The following is a 15,021-nucleotide window of genomic DNA, read 5'->3' as shown; positions in this document are numbered from 1 at the left end:
GCAACCCTGGTCAGGGGACATATCCCAGCTCATGCAGCAAGGTAAGATGTTATAACAGACCAGTGGGGTACTCAAGGCGGGCGCCCATGGGTACTGTATAGAATTTGCCCAACCACCCCAATTCAGACACCAAGATCTTGACACCGGACCACCTGCAAATCCTACTGCGAAGGTGCAGATCCTTCTAGGAAAGGATGCCATAGAAGTCACCCCTATTCTACAGTTAAACAAGGGTATGTATTCAGTGTACTTAATCACCATGTGCCCTGTGCTAGATCTGCACCCAGCAAACAAGTTTGTCAAACCTGATGTTTCGTGTGGTCACTTTACAGTAAGCCCGCTGTTGAAATGGGATTACATGGCAACACTGGACATGAAAGATGCATACTTCATATTTCAATGTTGCCAGCACAAAGAAAATACATAAGGTTCATGATAGAGGACAAGCACTATAAGTTCAAAGGACTCATCTTCCGCAGTGCTTCCGCACTGAGGGTGTTTAAGGTACTGGCAGTAGCGGCAGCACACTTGCGCAGACTATCCGTCCAAGTTTACCCTTACCTCGACGACTGGCTCATAACGGGGGAGATTGTGGGGGAGGTCCTACGAAACATGCCTATTGAACACACTGAAGACAATAGACCTCTTATTCAGTCTGGGATTCTCCATCAAATCCAGCCTAGACCCCAGTCAAGTCAGTTTCTAGGGGGCTCTAATTCGGAGAAAGGACTGCCTCATCTTCCCCTTGGAGAGGGTTTTAAACATGCTGTTTCAGATCCCTCAGTATGTAGGTAGTCAAAGTGATGGTACACAAGGTCATGTGACTGTTAGGAATGATGGCGTCCTGCATTTACTTCACGCACGTCTGTCACATGCAAGAGTGGCTTAACAGCCAGTGGTGTCAGGCCAGCGGACAATGGGAAGATCTGGTGATTGTCTTGCCAGCCCTCGTTCTCTCTGCAGTGGTGGTCGAGGGGAAAACCTCTTGAAGGGAAACCTTCACCACCCCTGCAGTGGAAGCCACTCACGATTGACTCATCTCTCACGGGGTGGGGAGCTCACCTGCTTCAGCAGACAGAACAGTGTGTGGTCCCCACAAGTGTCCAACTACATCTGTTGGAGCTATTGGCGGTTTTCAAAGCACTGAAAGCCTTTCAGTTACAGGGGAAGACGGTCCTGATCTTGACAGACAGCACCACAGCCACGTACTACCTGAACAAACGAGGGTGCACTCTCCAGGGCTATCGAAGCTGTCCCAAAACATTGATGTGGGCTCTCAAACACAGGATGTTCCTGTTGTCCCAACACGTTCCAGGGGAACTCAATCTTCTGGCAGACCTGCTCAGCAGAGATGCCCACTGCCCGTAGAGTATGAATGGCGACCACACTAAGACCTTGGCTCCAACATTTTCACAGAATGGGGCTTCCCAGAGATCAAATTGCTCCCAACTCTGTAGAATGATCAATGCCAAGATTACAGCCCCAGGTACCCACAGAACCACTCCAAGGGCAACAGGCTCTGGATAAACATGGTCAGGGAAATTTGTGTACGCACCCCTCCTCCCCCCGACTCACTTACTCAACAAGATCGTGCACAAGATGACCAGGAACCAGTCGCCATGATATTGGTGGCCCCATGTGGGCCCGCCAACCCTGGTTCTCTCCTGATGTAGATGTCGTCCCCATGAAAATGCCCAGCCCCTACAACATGCCTCAGGACAGGGGCGAACACTGCAGCCATGCCTGCAAACTCTGACCTTGGTGAGGTCCTAGAGTTCAGACACCTTAAACTCCCTCAGATGTATGGACCTACTCGGAAGCGAGAATCTGATACTGCTATTCGTCAATGGAAAAACCTTCGTTATCTGTAATGCCAAGGGCGTCAATCCCATTGACTGCTCTCCTACTCACATGGTATTGTACCTGAAGGGTTCATGCCTAGTTTTTAATTCACTAAATGTTCACTTTGTTGTGACATTGTGTAGGCTGAGAGCAGCTAAGCGTGTGGGTAAACCTTTTATCAAGGCTTTCATACCCCATTACAAACCCAGCTCCTGGATGTGACTTAAGTGGTTTTGACTAGACTCATGGGGGGGCGGGGGTGGGTCCCCCTTGAGCCTATGCACAAGGCAAGTCTATAAGACAGCCTTCCTAGTGGCTATCACTTCTATAAGGAGGGTTAGTGAACTACAGGCCCTTCGTACTGGACTTTGTAGTTACTGTTCAGAGAAGGTGGTTCTGTGCACTCCCCCTTAATTTCCACCTATGTTTATTTCCAAGTTCCACGTGAAGAACTGCCCACTTTCTTCCAGAACCCCCACTAACCTGGCCGAAAGAAGCCTGCACACTAGATGTGCGCAGGACAGTCCTGTTTTAACTGGAAAACCATTTTCATTTCAGTGGCAGAGAAGGGGATCCTGTCTCCAAGTTGGCTATCTCGGTGGATAGTCAAATGCATCACTTTGATGCTCTCTTGAGAACTGCCCTTCAAGCCTAGAGCAAATTCTACTCTAGGGAACATTTGCAATGAATGCTATGGAAGCCCCAGTGCCTAGTCATTTGCAAAGCAGCAACCTAGAGTTCTGTACACACCTTTACATAACACTATTGCCTAGACACTCATTCTAGGTCGTCTCAGGTGGGACAAGCAGTATGAGGACCTTTTCACTACTGTTCCTGCTCACAACCCACCTCCAACTGCAGTTACTGCTTGCTAGTCTATGCACAGCATGTGATTCTAAGCAGATTAACAAGCATCAGAAGACCTGCATTACTTGACATAATAGCATTTCTGATTGTATCTGCTTGGATTCACATTCGCCGTCCCTCCACGCTCGGGGTGGAAGGAACAGGCCTCTTACTAATTTCTCTTGTAATCGCTCACGATAATCCTAAGGCTCCCTTATGGCAGAAAAAATAAAATATGGGGAACCTCAGAGCATGAGGGATTTTGGGTACACTACACGTCACAGTAGGGATAGTGTTAGACACGCCTATGCTGACGTCCCCTTTCGATCCTTGTAAAAAAGATGCAATACTCCACGGTTACCACTGGATGTCGGACCATATGCACAGCATGTGAATCTAAGCAGATACAATCGGAAATGCTTTTACGGTAAGTAATGCCTCCCAGCTTGACTGGAATTTTCACAGCATGTTAATCCATGAAGGATACAGATGGAGTTACAGGTAAACAAATCCCTTCCATATCCATTTTCAAAGTAGGGGTTATGGGTCTACTCCCAGGATTTTGGTGAATTGGTAATTGACTATATTCTTCCCTTTTAGATTCCGTCCCTTTGTCCTACATGCATCACTGTTCATGGTCAGTGCAGTAAGGGACTGTTGATTAAAATGATCCATTTCTGGCATTCATTTTGTTCCAAATTTAATTTGTATTTTTGGTTGAGCTAGCCTTGTGAATGGTTTAGGCGCAAGTACAACCAACAGTCACTGTAGCCACTCCACCAATCCCACCGCCTGCCACCCTTGTTGGGTAAGAATGAGTGCAGTCCAATGGGATTGGACTACACAGGGTAACCCACCTTTTAATATAGGCCTGTACTACACAGGTTGGTAGTGTGACTGAGCAGCCAGGCTTATCCTAAGGGGGGTTGTGAGCTGAAGAGCTGTACAAAGAAATCAGTAAAAGGTATCCAAGTAAACACTTAATTTATTCACCAATATTAAAAATTCTTTAAAAAGCAGTAACCACATATTAGGATTCAAAAAGTTAACAAAGCATTGAGGTTAAACACTTTTTTATCAACGTTGCAGTTTTGAGTTTTTTAAAGGGAAAACTGTTATGGTTGATCAGAACATAGATTCTCTCGGGCAGTGTTCCCTTACATGTTGAAGACACTTAATGCTGGATAAAAGACTGCGTGCAAGTCTGACCTATCAGGCTAGCATGGAGAGTAGCCAAGGAAGGGTGAGCCTGGTAAAGTAATCCAGTGTTCTGGACAATTATAACTAGTATATGGCCAAGCAAACACTATAAACAATTAATATGGAAGTACTACTATAGCCAGTGCAATAAACCAATACTGAAAGTGAAGGCAATGGTTATTTGCCATGGCAGTCCACAAGAATACAACCTCAAAGTCCAACCCTAAGTTGGCTGGGGCCTTGGGGCCTTCTGCCATACATAAGTTCAGTTTCCAGACGTTTTGGAGCTGGGAAAAAGTTGGCAGGGATTTGTGGATTGGAGAGGTTCCTAAAGTCGGGTAAGGATGAATTCTAAACAGTTCCCTTGGCTTTAGGCAAGTTTTGTTGAAGCCAAACAAATGGGGTGGGTGGGGGGCAGGTATGGATTAATGTAACTCATCCCCTGTACTAGGAGTTGGCTGGCTCTATTTTCCCACCCTTTGCTCCGATCACAGGCGACATGCGTGCAAGGTGACATTTTTGCATACAGCTGTTTTATTCCTGTCGAACCTCTCAGCAGTGAACCAGATGCAGGAAGCCTGTTTCGACGGTCCGTCCCATCTCTGGTCCTGTTAAAGCGAGAAACTGCACAGGAGGGATTTGTAGAACTAGCTGAGGGTCCCACAGTTCCAAGCCACAATGTCTCTACCACTGTTGGTCAGTCTACCGTATGGTTTCAGGAATGCGTCAGACCCCGGTCTTCTGGAATGGTTGGGCCCAGCACACAATGGTTTAAGTGCGAGTGAAGGCCTTCTGAAGATCATTCAGTGCTCCAGTGGGACTGCAGCAAATGTTGGTCACCAGGCATGCTTGGGACTGGTCCACTGGTTTTCCAGTCTTTACAGCTGGGCAGGTTACTTTGCTCCTTGTAGGAATTATCCAGGTTTGAGGCATGGCTGCATGACTCCACTTTAGTTGATGAAAATCAGTTGCAGGTAAGTTGTACAAACAGATCACAAAGCAAATGCATTCCGATTGCCCCTTATGAACAGTCACTCCCCGATGGGAAGTCTCTCCTCTTGCTGCTTTACTTTCACCTTTGCAGCTGCAGATAAGTCATGGCTTATACTTGTGATAGGTAGCTTTAATCAAATTCCAAGTACAGGCAACCAGACATCGGTAAACCCATGGCGAATGCTGCTACCAAATATCTTCACTTAGCCCACCACATCGGTATGAGCAGTCTTCCTGTGGCTTTTCAGGCTCTTGCGATCGTAACTCTAGCTAACAAGTGAGTATGCTTGGTGGTCGCTTCTGATTTTGGGTTTCTGAAACTGGTGTGCCCAGCAGCATAACGGCTGGCACATAGGCAATCTGATCCCTGTTATAGCTGCAATTGCAGCCAGGACCCAGTAGGCCTGAACATTCCGGCAGTACCACCACATATGGAAGTATGAACCACATACGCCAGCAGATGGGGAAGAAGGCATGTTTAACCTTGTGGTGGTGGATCATACCATCTTTGTTTGAGTAGCACATGCTCTGTTCAGTGACAGCCCCTAAAATGTACCATGAAAATACAACCCAAGTACTTTATGCTATTATGGAGTGTGCCCTGAAACTAATTGGGGCACCTGACATTCTTGTGGCTGATTTAGAAAGCAGGGCAATGCATGCAACCTATTGACCTTCCACAAAGGGGGCTCCTATCTGCTACACATGCTTCTAGCCCCCTAGCACAAATGTCCTGAAGCTTATTTTTTTTATAGTGCCACACATTCATGACAGAATGCCCATTGTTGCAATTGTGCAAGTGAGGTACCAATTCACTTTGAATACAGCTCACAGCAGTATTCAAGCTGCCACTTCTTGAAATGTACTTTTGCATGCTTAGCACAATTTACTTTGCATGTTTTTGAATGCAGTAATTAAGCCATTTTGATAGAATAACTTTTTTTCCCCAGCTCGTCAACTCACTGTGCAGATGATGCAAAATCCCCAGATTCTTGCAGCCCTTCAAGAAAGACTGGATGGTTTAGTGGGGGCGTCTACAGGGTACATTGAAAGGTATACTTAAATGTTTAGTCACAATTCCCATGTAATAAACTGCATGAGTTATGTAACAATACACTGGCTTGGGGCAAGGAATATTGTCTTGCCTAATGCAAAAAGCTTAAAGAAACACCAACTGAATTTCCAATCAATTTAATTGCCTATCATACTGTCAAGCTTGAATTGCTTAACATGATCCACTCTTTAATGGTTTTTATTTGTTGTTTTGCTGTCCCTGCTTGTATTGCAGGTTACCCAGTTTCAGCTTGTCAAAACTGACTTTTTGAATTTACTGCAGGTGTAGGTCTTTAAATGCCTTTCGGTAGATTTCTGTATTTTGAAGCCAGGCCTGTTGCATTGTTCTGTAAATCTGACCAAGTCTATTGGAAGGATTGTCTTAGCCTGACAAGTAATTAGAATAATGTCCTAGATGCAGGTTGGACATGCCATCTTGTGCTGCTTTTGGTCACTGTTTTCATACCCAGGCATTTATCCTTTGAACCTAGACCCTGCATTCATCGTTTCTCTGTATAGAACTTTGGGCATGATAACCCCATAATACTCTACCATTTTCACTGTTCAAACCCCAAGTGTTTTTTCTTTTCCAGCATGGGGTCTGGCGCAGATTCACATGCTCATGAATATTCCCTGTCATCCGGCTGGGAATCCTCGGTAGAGAATCGCTTTCATTTATGAATTGTTGGTTAGGAGAAAGACTATCACTGAGCTCTGGGTCATACATATGAAGAGCTGGACAAGGAACAGCTCACAAACGGCAACATCCTTGTCCATTCTTACAAATGCCACACCCAAATATTACACCCAATCTTAGCAGCCCTCAGAACGGTCGTACATATGGAGGTTTCTGAGGCTTCCAGGAATGTAGATCCAGGCAGCTGGACCTCTTGCCGTAACAGAGCAGCGCAACCAAAAAAAGCAGGGGGGTGGGGGGAGAAGAGTAAGGGTTTTTTGCAGTCCCCCACCGAGGGAAAGGAGGCATGACACACCCCTCCAGGTCCACGTCTCAGGTGGATGGCAGGCTTGCTCTCCACACACTTCTGACGCCAGATTTTCGCAGACCATGGATCCTCTCCATAGTATCCACGGAGGTACCGCTTACCCATCCCAGCCGCTCATCCCTCCACTCCCACAGGTTGGGACAGCAACTCTTTTGGCAGAGATCAGTTTCTCATAGAGAGCCAGGCAGTAGTTCCAGCCTCCCAGCGAGGCTTTGGCTTCTACTCCAGGATTTTTGCCATTCAGAAGAACCAGGCAGGCCTGAGTTGTGCTGGACCTTTCCACCCTCGACCTCTTAACCCTGCAAAAGTACAAGATGGTTACGCCAGCTTTTATAGCAGACATTGGACGCGGGAGACGATGTGCTTCCGTGACCTGAAGGACGTGTACTCAATTTGGCCGCCCCATTTGTTCCTCCGGTTCAGAATCGTGGGCTGCCATTTCCAATACAAAGTCCTTCCGTTTGGCCTCAACTCGGGCCCCCAGGGTTTTTACAAGGCTCATCAATGCTGTAGCGGCCCTCTTCAGAGCGCAGGGCCTCTGCTGTAGCCATACCTCGACTGGCTTGTCTGGGCTACGTATCCGGAGGCGGTTCACCACTCGTCCCAGGCCCTTATGAATACAGTACACGACCTGGGCTTCTCGCTCAACCTCGTCACAACTGCTCTCCACGCAGACTGACATTCCTGGGACTCATTTGGGGTACGTGTTTCGAGAGGGTTTTCCCGTCTGAAGACAAGATCTCATCCATCAAAAGGGCCACTTCCTCATCAGAGGTGACCTCAGCATGGTGGTACCAACATCTCCTGGGTATACTAGCAGCAGTAGTCCTGTTTGCCATGCCACACATGAGACGAAGGATGAGAAGGATTCAGCTGCACTTCATGGCCTCACGGAATCAGGAGCGGGGCTCACAATCGAAGATGATTAACGTTCCTCCATCTCTCCACACGGACCTAACTTGGTGTTCCATGGACTGCAACCTACAGACGAGCAAGCCCTTCCGGCCACCCCATCCGCAGGCCACCATCACCAGGGCCACCCTGGATGATCTGTCCACGGCACCCAGACTCGTCAGGAGCAAGAATACCACATCAATTGGTTGGAGCTGAACACCATCTGGCTAGTGCTTGGAGCATTCCTCCCCCTTAGGGGCAAGGTTGTCCTCATCCAGGCAGACAACTCAACCAGCATGTAGTACGTCAAGCAGGGAGGCACCAGATAACCTCTGTGCAGACTGGCGACCAGCATGTAGAAATGGGCCTTGGAAAACAAAATGTACTTCGGCATGCTACCTCCTGGGAATCCAACCTGGAGGCACACAGCAAGCTGGGAGCGGAACATTACGAGTGGCAGCTAAATGACTTTGTTACTCGGGCATTTTCAGCAGGTGGGTTCATCCCATGTGGTTCTCTTTGCCACCTGGCACAAGTGCCCCAGTTAGCATCCTGGCAAGGGCAGCACCCCAGCTTGCTGGGTGACTAAGCTCACCTACAGTGGACGGCATGAAAGCCTACGCCTTTCCGCCCACTCCTCTGGTACAAAGTAATTTGCAAGATCAAGGAGTCTCACCGATTCCACATCATTCTGATAGCTCCATGGTGGTCGGTCAGGCCATGGTTTTTGGAGCTCCTCAGCCTCTCGGAGGTGCCACTGATACACCTTCGACAGGCCCAGCACATCTCTGGTGCAGCAGGGAGGCAGAATCATCCACCCCGCGCCAGGTGAAACTAGCTCAGTGTGGTACCTGAGCAGGTTACGCTTCAGCACCTCACAGGGCGCCAGGAGCAAAGCCACAGGGCCCAGTACAAGCAAATGGACTAGGTTCTGCCACTGGGCAGAATCCAAGGGAATTGACCCCTTGGCCTGCAATTTGGACGACATGCTCTCATTTTCAGCACACCTCATTCGGGAGACACCTGCCATACATACCTTGCAGCCATTGGGGCATACAGGAACTCAAAGGAAGGTATTTATTTCCTCCTCCAACCCTATCGTCAAACATCTGACTGGTTATGCTAGGCTCTGCCCGCCTGTCAAGAGGCCGCTCCCTGTGTGGGACCTTAATATAGTCTTGGGTGCCCAGGTGCACAAACCTTTCAAACCAATGGCTTCCGTGGACATTAGGCTGGTCACATCAAGACAGCCTAACTAGTCAGTCTTACCTCTGCTCGCAGAGTCACCAAGATTCAGGCGCTGGTTGTCTCTGATTCATATACCCCCCTTTCACAAGGACAAAGTAGTCTTGCAGCCTCACCCGGCATTTCTGCCCAAGGTTCCATCTGAATTTCACCTGAGGGGGGAAATGGTCCTCCCTATGTTCTTTCCCAATCCCAAGGATGATGCGGAGTGCTGCACTGCCTGGATATCGGGCGTGCCTGTTAGGCAGGACCCTTTGGGAACACCACACACGACTGCAGGTGACAGTAGAAATTCACCTTTGGTACAAGCCTGTACTACTGTTAAAGTGGTGGCACTAGCGGAGCAACCAGACTTCTCTCAAGAGTAAGTGAGCAGTACAAGATAGTTAGACAAAGGACAGCAATTACTATGATTCAGGCAAACACTGACTCAAGTTGAAACATACATTTATTTCACTCTATAAGCAAGTCACAATCTTAATATACCACGTCCCTTAAATTCCAGACAATTTAAGCTCACAAAATGAAGTGGGAGCAAAATGGCACTCCAGCAATTTAAAAGGGAGGGAAAGACATGTTATTAGAAATTAGATCAAACCATCAGGTAAGTACTCGGCAGTTGAACAAGAGGAACTTCAGTGAGATCAGATAGAAAAGGCTTGGGGCCAAAGTCAATGGGTCCAGTCTTTTGGTCAAGATCATTTCAGGGTAGTTTGCGGTAACGTTCGTGGCACGGTTCTGGACGCGGTTGGTTGATACAAAAGTTAGTTTGAAGAGGACAATCCCTCGGTTTGGAGAACCACGGCTGAACGGAACAAACCGGATTTGCACAGTACCTTAAAACCGAGGGAGCTAAGGCAGATGTTCCTGGTAGTTCCTGCAGGCTCACGGTTCCTGAAGCGACTGTCCTACTGATCAGAAGTAGGAAGACTGGAGGGTCCTGCACTGCCCAGGGAAGAAAACAGCAGCAGAGCAAAGCAACAAAAAGGTGCACTCCTTAAAACCAAAGCAGGGTCCGACCTTCCTGGCTATCCAGCTGACCAGAGGGGTCCTGGCTTGCAGTTTGGGTGAACTGGTTGGTCCCACCAGCTCAAGGGAAGAAGTTTATTGGATCTTCTGTCTTCTGATTCTGAAGATTCGGACCTGCAGCAGGGCTTCACCAGGCGGTTCAGTCGTTGTGATTCTCTTGTCAGTTCCTCGTAGGTTCTTTCGTTCCAGTGGCGACTCTGCCTTTCCAGTCCCAGAGACCTGCTTTTATGCAGTCCCCCATCATATTCATACAGCCTGGCTGCCAATCGCACAGCAGGGTGGCTGTCCTGGCATGGACAGTCCTATTAGCCACTCAAACAGGAGTGCGACTTGGGTTACCAAGGGAACCTATGGCAGGGGTCCGAAGATCCCTCCCTCACATCCTGCCTAGACTTTCAGGCGCCTTAAGGAGGGCTTCTGTGCAGAAGCCCGCGGAAAGACAAAGGAGTCATCCCTGGTTTGGCACACAGTGAAAAACCGACTTTAACAAAAAGATGGCGAATAAACCCAGCCGGAGCCAAAATAGGATATATATGGTAAAGCAGGTTTATGGTTGAGGCTAATAAAAATAGCATAAAACAATACCATGGCTATTTAAGATAACCACAGTATAAAAAATAGGGTAGATGCCACTGCCACCAGCCAAGTCTTGGTGTAAAGGGAGTGAAACAATGCTCCAAGAGAATACTCCATGGAAGATGGGGTGTACTTGGTCTGGTAAAAGTGACTAAGTTAATGGCTTCTTTATCTTCTGTGGGACAGTAGTCAGCCCCAGAAAATGAGTCGGTGGGAAGTCTAAAAGACAACCCTGTCACTGCACTGAAGGTGCTGTGTAACACACATGGAAGACTATGGTGCCATGGAGTAGGTGAGGCTGCAGTGCCCAAGATCACACAAAGTAGAAATACACATAGCAAAACACATGTAAAAGTGAGGGAAAAAAGGCTCACTCTTACCAGGTGACAAATCCAGCATAGCTGCTGAGGGACTCGGTAGGTAAGGGAAATCGACCATTTGAGAATTCTCCCCAACACTGCACTGATTCAGGACCAAGGGCTTCCACAAGTCGGACGCCTTGTTCGTCACTTTCGGCTGCTCGAGGCCAGGCTATCTTGCCTCGAAGGCTTCCATATCCCGCTGGATGGTCTCTGCCAGCAGAAGCTGCTACTAGCCAACATGCATGCCCATGCAGTCGGGGCCAAGGCAACGGCCATTGCATTCCAACGCCATGTCCTATGACAAGTCCTAAGCAGGGCGGCCACATGGACCTCCCCCTCTGCTTTCTGCAAGCATTATTGTTGGATGCCGGTTCTAGATCTGATGCTGCTTTCAGAAAGGTGGTTCTCAGAAACCTATTTGCTTAAGGAGGGTCTCCTCTCCACCCTAGGGCTTTAATGGCCCATACAGTATGGCGGAACAGGGACAGGACGTAAGTAATAAGTGCCTCACCGTAGTGACTAATGTACTTAGTCCATGGTCCCCTTTCCTCCATACGTCCCACCAACCTCCCCTAATACTCCCTGGTCTGCGCCTCTAAACTTGGAAGGTTTTTTCTAGTGAAAGGTTCAGTCTCCCATCCCTTGGAAGGGACGCTCATTCAGTATGGAGGAAAGGGGACTAAGAGTATGTTAGTCACTACAGTGAGTAACTTATAATTTCCAGGTGGCTCTCCACTGTGTCACTGGTTGGCAAACTGACCGCTGCCTGGCCACCCAAGAGCCCATTCTACCAGAGCGATCACTGCTACAACGGCCTGTTTGGTGTGCCCCTGCTAGACATCTGCAGGGCTGCTACCTGTAGGTCGACACCTTTAAATTCTGAGTCGACAGGGATTCCAGGGAGGAGTCCAGAGTCGGCCAAGCAGTGCTGGGCAACCTGTTGCTTGAAGGTGAACCTGGTGATGAGAGTTGCTTCTGTTGACCCTTGCCACCTCCTGTGGTTGCATGTATGTACTGCTATGTAGTCTTCATGAGCATGTGAATCAATGCTGGAGAACAGTTACAGGTAAGTAACTTGTTCCTACTCATAGCTACAGCTACATTAACGTGGTCTAAAAGGGTTAATGCCCTTTTCAAATTAACCCTGGACAGATCAAATGCATGTTGGGGCATTGCTGATATAAAAGTTCACCTAATTCTGATATGCAGTGTAACTGATTTCCTTTGTGCACTTTTCATCCTGTGTGGATTTTAGAACCACTCTTAGTTATACTTATGCACTCAAGTAGATCTGTTCTAAGCATAATGTAAATTAATTTTTCAGCTTACCTAAAGTAGTCAAACGAAGAGTAAATGCCCTTAAGAACCTTCAAGTGAAATGCGCACAGATCGAAGCGAAATTCTATGAAGAAGTTCATGAGTTGGAACGAAAGTATGCTGCACTTTATCAACCCTTATTTGACAAGGTAATGTTTGCCTTAAAGTTGGTGCGCATTTTTTCAGCAAGCTGGATTGCATGGTTGGGATGAATTGTGGGGTGCATTAGTTTGTGGGGCTCGTAAAGATTCAGACACAACTGCCTTGCCTGTGAAATCTTGTACTACCCTAAATTGTGATTTATGTTTTGAACTCACCAACACATGCTAAGTTTTCTAGTGGATGACCATGGTATAGGTTCATTGCAGTAGAGTGCTGGAATGGTCCAAGCTACCTGACTCAGCTGCCAATTGTCATGTGACACAGCATCACTTGCAGTACATCGGAGTGCTACCATAAAGGGGCCATGTCACCCACGTTGTCCCAAAGATGTCAATTTCTCAATCTCTGGAATTAAAACTTGGGCAATGATCAAGCTAAATCCTCTGCTGCGGTTTCCGATGTATGGTAAAGGCTTATTTCACAACAATCAGTTAATACGATGCACAGTTACCCATATACCTGAAGGGTAAGTCGTTTAATTGTATTAGTCCATAGGAATAGAAGCCCTCATTTTAGACGTCCAAACCAAAGTTGAATGGGCCTTTGCCCAACAGTTCACAAAGTACCTTTAGAAGTTGGGACGAAATGAGGAAATATTCCTTCTGGGTGTGAGGAAAAGGTTTTACAGGTAAGCAAACTAGGTCTCCTAGCTTCTAGAGCAGCTTTTGCAACAAAAGTGAAAAGCAATGGAAAAGTTCTTCAAAAACTTGAAATAAGGGCACCAGCAAGTAGTGATTATTCACTGACCTGACTGTTCTAAAGGACTTGGTAGTTTGAATGGGGTGAGGGGGGGGGTTGCAGGGGTTCGCTGGAGGTAGGTTCCCTGCTGTTGGATCCAGTGTAATAGGCCCAGGAGCTACAGGTACAAGCAAGGTTCTGGTCCAGAAGCAGAGTGAACACTTTCCATTGGAGAAATGCAGCAGGCACTGATGCAGGACTCTTCAGGATATTCTACCAGACGGGTGATAGCTGCTTCCAGTGACGGTCATTACACACCGGTAACGGCAGGCATCTCCGTTGCAAACCAAGGAAGCCTTCCATAACGGGACAGGTCTACCATGCTGGGGTCCCTTACTTGGCAGGAAGGTGACTTGTAGGACTAGCTGGAGACCACTGAAGTTCTGAGACCAAAACGCACATGGCGACTTATCTAGTACGGTACCCCGAAACAGAGCTGGCCAGTCGATGGGGTGGTCCATGGATACTTCGTAGGCTGCAGGATTGTGAGAGGGCATCCGACTGGCTGGTCCCACCAGTCCAAAGGGTCAAAGCACCAGCAAGTGTTTTCTGAGATCAGGTACTTAAACTGGTATACACACGTTTCACCGACCTATTTTTTGGTCATGGTACTTTTCATCGCCGGATTTTACATCGCCAGAAATCCCGTTTTTTATTTTGGAGGGGTTATAATAGTAAGGTGGAGGTCTGGGGGGAACCCCCATTGAATAAAAACAGGGTTTCTGGCGATGTAAAATCCGGTGATGAAAAGTACCACGACCAAAAATAGGTCCTCGAAATCACGTAGAACCCTTAAACTGGGACTGCAGCAAGAATGGTTGCCACACTTCAGGGTTAGTCCTTTGGACTGCTGTTGTCTGCACAGGATACTTGACTCCTGATCTGCTGGAATGGTTGCAGGACTCCTCTTACCCCAAATTCAGGCGAGTGAAAAGGTCTGCCCCACATGCACACTAGCATTGGTCCAATCTGGGACCACTGTGGGGCTGACTTTACATGCACACCAGACCTGCTGGCACCGGTATGTGGATTGTGACCAATCCTGGTCCACTTCTTGAGCAATACACATGACATGCAAAAGCGACAATAAAAGAATTCTTGACCTTGGGCAGAAAGTCAATGGCCAAAACAAGCAAACCGCATGGCACAGCACCATCTTAAGACAATAGCCAGTTAGTAGCCAGACACGGTAAATGTGAATGAGCTAGCTAAAGATATAGCAAAATGATAAATATAACTGCCACCAGCTTGTCTTTGGGCATATTAACCTAAAATCACTGTCTAAGGGGTGATAAACGTATCCCCATTCTACTGCTTTGAAAGAGGTGTGCAATATGAAAATTACCCAAACTGAGCATGTCGGGGAAACCGTTTCCCAGTACTGACCATCAATGACTAGTCCATTTCCCCATAACAAAGTTTCACATCTCTGCAAAAAGTCAGGACAAGGTGTAAAACAAAAGGTTCCATGGAATATTAAGGAAAGTTGCCTAAAATATCTGTCCCATCAGTACACCATAGATGCGTTGCCTTCTTTAGATGAGATGGAGCTTTTTTGCTTTAAAACACTCCATCCTGGCACAGTAACTGTAGTATGTAAACTGCAACTCATGGGTAGAGCGAGGGCAGTTTGAATGTGAATGGTTCATGTTGAGTATACAGCAGGAAATTGTCTTGGGGCAGTGTTTCAGCCTGTGCTGGATTCTGAGGCCAACCAATCATAACAGGGAAAGACGGTATAGCAAATTCCATCAAGGTTG

The 15,021-nt window shown here is 47.5% G+C and overlaps 1 protein-coding gene across 4 annotated transcripts in view; it reads left to right on the top strand.

Annotated features, from left to right (window-relative positions):
• The window catches only part of NAP1L1 (nucleosome assembly protein 1 like 1), a 269,587-nt gene that overhangs the window by 53,179 nt on the left and 201,387 nt on the right, over positions 1-15,021 (top strand). For all 4 annotated transcript variants that reach the window (XM_069629373.1, XM_069629371.1, XM_069629370.1 and 1 more), the window contains exons 4-5: positions 5,832-5,934; positions 12,369-12,510. In XM_069629373.1, the coding sequence (XP_069485474.1) occupies positions 5,832-5,934; positions 12,369-12,510 (245 nt within the window). The remainder of the gene's footprint in view (positions 1-5,831; positions 5,935-12,368; positions 12,511-15,021) is intronic.

The sequence above is a fragment of the Ambystoma mexicanum genome, chromosome 12, assembly GCF_040938575.1.
Source record: "Ambystoma mexicanum isolate Mex_15411 chromosome 12, UKY_AmexF1_1, whole genome shotgun sequence".
NCBI lineage: Eukaryota > Metazoa > Chordata > Amphibia > Caudata > Ambystomatidae > Ambystoma > Ambystoma mexicanum.
The sequence above is the reverse complement of the archived record's forward strand: the minus strand, read 5'-3'. Positions and strand labels throughout refer to the sequence as shown.